At 42.8% G+C, this 8275-nt stretch overlaps 1 protein-coding gene across 1 annotated transcript; it reads left to right on the top strand.

Annotated features, from left to right (window-relative positions):
• Window positions 1–4425: 4425 nt before the first annotated feature.
• On the top strand, window positions 4426–7364 carry LOC124231989 (major allergen Equ c 1-like). Its single transcript, XM_046648985.1, has 6 exons — window positions 4426–4591; window positions 4943–5079; window positions 5782–5855; window positions 6519–6629; window positions 6988–7089; window positions 7267–7364. The coding sequence occupies exons 1-6, from the start codon at window positions 4496–4498 to the stop codon at window positions 7284–7286; spliced, it is 540 nt and encodes a 179-aa protein (XP_046504941.1). The 5' UTR covers window positions 4426–4495; the 3' UTR covers window positions 7287–7364.
• Window positions 7365–8275: the final 911 nt, after the last annotated feature.

The following is an 8275-nucleotide window of genomic DNA, read 5'->3' as shown; positions in this document are numbered from 1 at the left end:
CACAGTTTGAATGTTCCCACTGGCTTTCTCAATGAGTGAATTTTCCAATTAAGTGTGACTGAAGACAAGGTCACTAAGTCCTTTTCCAGTCAGCCAGTTAGTTTCAATCAAGTTGCCTGGTTTAAAGAGACTGTATCTGGTCGTATATGAACTCCATAAGTCCCTTCCCATACACTGTCATGATTTAGGCCAGGCCTTTCTCAACTACCTGGCAGACTGTCATCCTTCTCTTGGGTCATTTATAAAATGCCCTATATTTGATGTTGGATGAGGAAGTCTTAATGTGGTTGTTGACCAGGTACTTAACTTGAAGTTATGAAGGGAAGGGCATAGTTTTGATTTTGGTATGGAAGCATCTCCTACTTCCTTATTAGAAGAGCTATACTCCCCAGGTCATCCATCCATCCACTCATCCATCAAATATTTGTTGACTGAGACAGTTGTTACTTGTCCTTCGCTTGATCAGATTCTTGCAGCTACACCCATAGGACCACATTTTGGAGAAATCTACATGCAGCTTCGTCAGTAGCACCTACCAGGCAGACAACTCTGAGGGTCTAAAGCACTACTTGTCCCTGTTCCATCTGTCCTTCGTGTCAGAAACATCAAGCCTCAACCTACATAGTGGAGTTGATAAGAGTAGGGGCTCTGGGATCAAAGAGTCTTGGGTCCAAATATGGGTTCTCCCACTTAGTGGCTGGGTGATCTTGGTAAGTTTAAACTTCTCTGAGTCTTAGTTCATACCTCTGTAGAACAGGATAATGGATTAAATGAAATTATATTTGTAAAGCACTTGTCTGATACCCACTGAGTTCTGACTCTAATTTTGAGATCAAAAATTATTTTTATCTATCTGTCCCCTGGACTGATGACATTTGTACTATTGCAAAATGCATCTCCATTATAACTATTTGCCTTGGTAAGTGGATTCTGGCACAGTCTCTTGCTTGAACAAACATCACTTTGAACAAGACCTTCTTTCTTTGATTGCCAGACTGTTTCTAAGTTTGTTGAAGACTTAAGGGCCTTATACGTAAAAGTAGCTGATGCAATTTGACTGTAATGTAGTAGTTTGGATTCAGGTGTCAATGGCACGTTTGAAATGGGGGAAGATGATTGACTATTAGCTCTCGGTTCTAGAAAGATTGGTAGATATTTGGGGCCTGGAAAGCTTGGTCCTGGAATGACCGGCTGCTCTTAACAAGAATCAAGACCATACTCAGTTGGTTCCATAAAAGAGAAGATCCGAAGGCTGGTTCTTCAGGGCGGCACCAGAGGACGGGGTGTGCACTTGGTCCAAATACAACTGTTGTTCCGACAGGCTCACCAGAAGTGCTGTCTGTCCCCTTGCAGAAAGGAGGGAGTCTATTCTCTTGGGGCCCATAGGCTGGCAGAACAACCCAACTCTCACCCTTTCTCCTCAAAACCTTTATTTCCCAGAGGGCTCTCCCTTTCCCTCTCCACTGGACCAGAGTTTATTATGACTTGTGTTTTGTAGGGAAAGCTCCGCTCACCTGGAGGGAAAAATTCTGGCTCCGTCCCTGGAATTGGGTGGTCAGTCTATAATTGAATCAAATCACGTTTTATTTTTTCTCCTTTCATTCCTCTTCTTCATTATTATTGGCTTCTCTGTTTTCCCATATAATTTTGTTTTAACTTTCTACCTTATAATTAGATTGTTTTCAAATCATCTTCACACTGGCCTGGAGTTTCTTGAGGACACAGCCCCTATCTTTCTTATTTATTCAGCCCTCAGAGTGCCTGGTACAGGCCTGGTGTAGAGTAGGCATTTAATAATAGTAGCTGAATTAGGTTGAATCATTTTTCAAAAATACTTCAGTAGCATCATCTCCTAAAGCAACATAATACACCACAGACAAAATTACTCTCCAGTCAAATGCTGTATTTGGATATCTTGCATTATACAATAGAAGTTTTACCCATCAATGGGTGGCCAAGTGACCTTTCATCCATTGAATCCTTTTTCCAAGTACTTACACTATCATTTAGGAGATGATAAGATCAGTGGATACTTTTTATTTTATTTTGTTTTTGTGTCATCTTTTCCCATCTCTACCTCTTCCTATCCTCCCCAATATAAAAGTAGATAATTCATTCACCTGTGATATTTATCAATCACCTACAAGTTGTGAGATTGTTTTCAGATCATTATCCCACAGCTCCTACCACGAATATTTAATGCAGTACTAGAGTATTATTTACTCTATTGTAAAGCTAAGCGTCACTACTGATTGATTTAATATTTGTTCAGCTTTTATTTTTGCCTGGGTTTTCTTTCATCAAGTCCCTGGCTGGACCGCGTCACACGTCTTGGGTATTTTTGCAGCCTTGACCTTACTGTCTTAGTGTTTACAGGCTGTCCTGGCGATGTTCACACTGGCCACCAAAAATGTGTTAGACTTGAAATGGAGGTGAATAATCAGAGAGGGGAATGGTCAACTCAGATCTTAGTAGATAAGATCATCCACAACATAGGACTTTGATCATAGCCTTCAGTTCTATGCTCTCTTTCTACTCCTGTGACCCAATAACATATACTAGGAGGTCACTACTCAAAAGTAATATTTCTAATTTCAACAGGATTTTCTATAAGGTCCCTTTTATTAACAAGAATGTCTAGTGTTTTTAAGAGAGGATTTAGTGCACGATCATTCCAAACGTGATCCTCTGTATCAGGTGCTATAGTAGGTACAAGGTTGAACAAGAAAGACATCTCCAGCAGAAGCAGAAAGTTACAATATAGCACCATGATCTAAGAGTGCAGAGTTAGCCATGGTGGTAGGATGGGCTAGAGGTGATGTGTGCAGCAGTGGTAGCTGACTCGCCCCTCAGCATCATAGCCAGGAAGAGTAGGGTTCATTTTGAAAACCCAGTTGCTCACAGGCTGCCATCTATTCTTGGAAAGAATCAGATGGAGGGAATAAAGTACATAGTGTTTGCCACCGTTTATCAAGCTCAGTTCCTCCATCTCAGGAGCAAGAAAACCTACAGCAGCCCATGATGGCTAAAGATCTATAGGCCTCAATTAGATACCAGTTGAGTATGAACTAGGAATGAGCACCCAAGGGCTGGGATGACTTTTTAGAGCAGGCCACAGATAGAATGCCACAGCTCCTGTGTTCACTGCCTTGTGCACAGCTTCTCCCATGACACTAGCTACCTTCTGTTGTAGGGGGTGCAGGAGGGGGCCATTGGCACAATGCAGAAATAAGCCATACTCTCAACAAGCCCCAGCTGGGAGCATAGGAGCCTAACTTATAAGATTCTTCTCACCCAGAATCCTCTTCCCACATGCTCATCATATCTACATACTCACCCTAACATTTAACACCTTCCCCAACTCCCACCTTCTCCAGGAATGATATTCTGATCCCACCAGCCCAGTGTGTGCCAGACACCATGCTGAGGGTTCTACCCACATCATCCCATTGAATCCCTACAGCAATCTATAGGCGGATCTTCCCCCATTAAGAGGAAGTGAAGACTCAGAGAGGCTAAATCAGCTCTTAAGGCTTCAAGATGACGAAGATAGGAATGAAGCCCAGGTCTACATGACTCCAAGGCCTGTGTTCTTAAGCACTTTCTACATGACGCCACCTCCCTAGCATCACCCTGCTTCTGACCTACAGTGGTCTGGACTTGGTCTCACTCAGATGGGTTATGTCATATGTTTGTAAAATTAAGTTTTTTGAGTATGTGAAGCACTGCTCCCCCTTCACTGAAAGTTGCTTGAAGGAAGGGACGACATCTTGTACTTCTCCATTTCTCTTATGGGGCCTAGGGTATAGTGAGGTACACATAGTGATTAATAGTTGTTCATTCATTGTGGGAAAAGGAAAGGCTGCAGGGGTTGAGTTCAGAGAATACAGAAAAGGAGTTAAAATGTACTGAATATCAGACACCATACTTTAAAGACATTATCTTATTCAACACCATTTTAATCAACTCTATTTTAATGCTTTGTGATTTCTACCAAAGATATTATCTTTGGTAGAGGCAGTTTCTTTGTTTCTGAGGCTAGTAAAAGTGGAGTAACTCACCTCATTCTGTACGTGATGTGAGTGGTGAAACATAGATTCCCCACACATTCCATTTCCCAGTTATACTCCATTCTTGCCACTCATCATTGGCTTTCTGATTGCAAGGCAAATCCACAGTTAAATCTACTTCCCAAAGGCAGCCCTTTACAGCATCCAATATTTTTCTTGAGTATGTATTGTGAGAAATTTAAAGCCACCAAGTAGATCTAAAAGATAGGAGCATGCCAAGTTTCAAAATGGCAGGAACAATCCTTGGCCTCCCACCAGGGAATGACGGACCACTTTATGGAGTGGGAGGAGGAAAGATGGTGCCCCGGGGACAAATTCTGGACCCAGAACGGATATAAAGAGAGAGGAGCTGGGGAGTGGAGCCACCATCAAGGAAAGACTCACTCCCGGTGACTATAGAGGAGTCAGTGCTGTCCCCGGCCAGGATGAAGCTGCTGTTGCTGTGTCTGGGGCTGATTCTTGTCTGTGCCCAACAGGAAGAAAACAGTGATGTTGCGATAAGAAACTTCGATATTTCAAAGGTAGAGTCGGTAGAGCAGAGTGACTTCTGACTGTGGGGGCGGTTCGGAGGATTCTGAAGCAAGGTGGCCCTGCCAGAGGGCAGGACATATGAGACAAAAGGAGTGGCTGCAGACCTTGAACTGAGAGCAATTGTACCATGTTAAAGAATGACAACACTGGGGGACTTCCATTCTCCCTGGAGGGGCAGTGGAATGAGCCCTAGATGTGGTGTCAACTGACCTGAGTTCTAATTCCATCTTCACATTAGCATTATGAGTCCTGGCCCACAGGACTGAGTTCAAGAAGACAAGGCTTCACGTGGTATCCCCTCTCCTCTTTTCTTACCCAATCATTTTATTTAATTATTGCAGATTTCAGGAGAGTGGTATACCATTATCTTGGCTTCAGATGTCAAGGAAAAGATAGAAGAAAATGGTAGCATGAGGATTTTTGCAGACCTCATCCGTGTCTTGGACAACTCTTCTCTGTACTTTCAATTTCACGCAAAGTAAGTCTGGCCTTTTTCACTTGGGAAAGGAAAAAGCGAAGCCTGAGTATGGTCTTGGACCTCTATACACACACACACACACGTACACCTGCCTTCTGGGCCTGTATCCAAAATGAGAGCCCCTCATCTGGCACTGATCTAGGGCTTGATGAACCTGGGGCTTTTCTAGATTCAGAGATAAGAATTGGTGACAAGAATAAATTTAAATGAAAGTGGAGGAGGTAAGGGGTAGGGGGTATCAGAAGCATCAATAGTGTTAGAGGATGTGTAATCAACAGCCTATCTAGCTCCTGAATCTCTCTTACTGGTTGTGTGACCAAGAAAATTCATCTCTTTCCACCCCCAATTTTCCCTTGGATAAAAGAGGATGATAATGATTCTCTCTCATGGTTTTTTGTGAGGACCAAGTGAGGTAATGTTTATTTATCTGAGAGGCTGGCACTGGTGAGCACCCTTCCAGTTATCAAGACAAGTAGCTGTAATAACAGTAATAGTGGGACGTAATGGTAGAGTAACAGGGATAGGAGTAGTTGACTCATTCTCAAAGTATCAAATAGAGTGAAATAATGGAAATAAAAGCTCTTTGAAAATTGCACAAAAAATTGTTAAACAGTAAGTGGACAGAAACTCAAGTTACGGGTAGAGTATGAGGGGGCCAGCCACATCAATATCTCCATGGTATCACCTCATTCTGCTTTACAGGGTAAATGGAGAGTGTGCTGAGTTTTCTTTGGTTTTTGAAGAAACAGAAGAGGATGGTGTATATACTGTTAACTGTAAGTATACAAAAAAGTCTTCCTAAATTCTACTTTCAGCTGCAACTAAACTCCAATATCTTCAAGATCTTGCTCAATTACTGATCAATGCTTATTTAGGTAATGTAATGGAGGCCATCTCATAGTATCCTGAATTTGGGAGATCTTGTGCATAAATGCCTGGCACATAATACCATAAATAAAGAAAGCAATTTGGTCATATGTACCTCCAGCAGCCAAAAAAAGTTGGCAAAAAAAAAGAAGTAAGTTGGCAGGACAGTTTCTCATTCCTGCCCACTTTCTGATGACGCCTTGTGGCCATTGCCACAGTACACTGCTCAGGATATCGCACTGGGTATATAATGTCAGAGGGGCTTATAGAGAGGACAGAGGCACACAGTTGGCAGAGATGGCCAAGAGAGGTAGGTGAGTCTAAGGGAGCATGACACAGGGTGAGTTACCACTGCAGCAGAGGTTTTCTACCATAGTAGTCAACCTAACAAGGAGTCCCTTAGGAGTTGCCTGATGAAGCCCAGGGAGATGCAAATGGAAGGCATTAGCTATCATTTTCTATCTCTTCCAGGATGTGCACTTGATTTGGTTAGTGAGAGAGACTAAGTAAAGGATTTTACTTGCTTCCCATGGACCAAAGAAGTTCTGAGCTGTGTTCTGTTTCCTCCACAGATGATGGATATAATGTATTTCAGCTAAGCGAATTTGGCAATCCTGACTATATTATCATTTATCTCGTGAATTTCAACAAGGACAGACCATTCCGAATGTTGAAGTTATATGGTAGAGTATTTTCACGCTGACACGCATCTTGGGATGGGGAGAGAGGGGAAGAAAGGAAGCCTAGAGACAAAGTGGTCCTCCCAATCTTATCCTGGGATGTCTCTCCTCCTCTGAAGACAGATCTTCACCTTTGGTAACCCCTCAGGCTCAGCGATGGGAAGATGATGAAATCTCTCATCATGCCAGAAGGAGATTCTAAAGATGTCAAATTCAAGACAGCTTAGATCCCATCCCCAAGAGTCTGCCCAAGCACCCAATCAGTGCCATCGATCTTCCCATCCACCTGGAGCCCCATGCCCCTCATGAGCCTCAGTGACAAATACACAGGACACAGTAGTTACTGTCACTCTTCCTACAGCCCGAGAACCAGATGTGAGTCCAGAACTCAAGGAAGAGTTTGTGGAAATTGCCCAAAAACGAGGAATTGTTAAGGAAAATGTAATTGACCTGACCAAAACTGGTAAGTTCAGCTATCTCTGGTTTTCTCTTCCTAAATTCCCATGTTACTGAAAGGAGAAATCCAAGAAAAGGTGATACCTCCAATCAGTCCCCTTTGTCCTAACCTGGAGAATCATTTGTTTTCTCTCTGGGAAATAAACTGTGGTTGATTTGAATGAGCTCTGCTCTGCCTCTACAGATCGCTGTTTCCAGGCCTGAGGGAGTGGACTGAGCCAGGCCTCCAGGTTAGTGATCTCTGGTGGAGAGGGGGTGGTCCAGGGATCAGTGCCTTCCAAAAGCGTTGGGGGTTCATGTCTAAAGATTACAATAGAAATAATGTGGTAAGGCAGCTTGTGGAGAGAGCTTGCAATTTGGAGTTGGAGCCCCTGGGTTCAGGACCCACTCCTACTATGAGCTTCTGAGAAAATGATCTAAGCAATTAAAAGGGAAACAATGATGTCTACTTACAGATTTACTGTGTGGATAATAATACTGGTGAAAACGGCTTAGTGATTGATAATGTACTAAAAATCATTAAGATTTAAAGTTTTGGGGCCTGCCTGGTGGTGTAGTGATTAAGTTCATGCACTTCACTTCCATGGCCTGGGGTTCGTGGATTTGAATCCGGGGCATGACCCTACACACTGTTCATGAAGCCATGCTGTGGCGGCTTCCCACATACAAAAAAATAGAGGAAGTTTGGCACAGGCGATAGCTCAGGACCAATCTTCCTCAAGCAAAAAGTGGAAGATTGGCAACAGATGTTAGCTCAGGTCTAATCTTCCTCACCAAAAAAAAAAAAAAAGACTAAGTTTTAAGTGGGAAAAGACTAATAGCACGTGAGTATGACAATCAAATGCATTCTGGGTTTGTGGTCCGTCTTCCAAGCCCAGAAAGACATCTCACCCTCCAATTTATGGTAAAAATGTCTTCCTTTGATCTCTGCACGGCCTTAACTTCTAATCTGGGAATAGAGCTGTCTCACCTTCCAGTTGTCTTCTGACGTGGAAAATGGACTCTGAGTTTCCTCATCTGCTTCCTGCCTCAGATTTATTGTGGGGCTTCATTCAGACAACATATGTGGAAGTCTTAGCCACTATAGCTTTCACAAAGTCAGCACTTAATCAAAGGTAGCTATGGCTTTGGACATTATTTTTCAATTTATCAAAAATTCTTCAACATTTCTAATGCTGAAGATGGCAGAAATG

Source organism: Equus quagga, unplaced genomic scaffold (genome assembly GCF_021613505.1).
Source record: "Equus quagga isolate Etosha38 unplaced genomic scaffold, UCLA_HA_Equagga_1.0 HiC_scaffold_1517_RagTag, whole genome shotgun sequence".
Lineage (NCBI taxonomy): Eukaryota > Metazoa > Chordata > Mammalia > Perissodactyla > Equidae > Equus > Equus quagga.
Note: the sequence above shows the minus strand (reverse complement) of the source record. Positions and strands in the feature narration are given on the sequence as shown.

Coding starts and splice junctions, on each gene's coding strand:
- LOC124231989 (XM_046648985.1), top strand. CDS start 4,496: ATGAAGCTGCTGTTGCTGTGTCTGGGGCTGATTCTTGTCTGTGCCCAA. Junction 4,592..4,942: donor GAAACTTCGATATTTCAAAG/GTAGAGTCGGTA, acceptor TAATTATTGCAG/ATTTCAGGAGAGTGGTATAC. Junction 7,090..7,266: donor AATTGACCTGACCAAAACTG/GTAAGTTCAGCT, acceptor CTGCCTCTACAG/ATCGCTGTTTCCAGGCCTGA.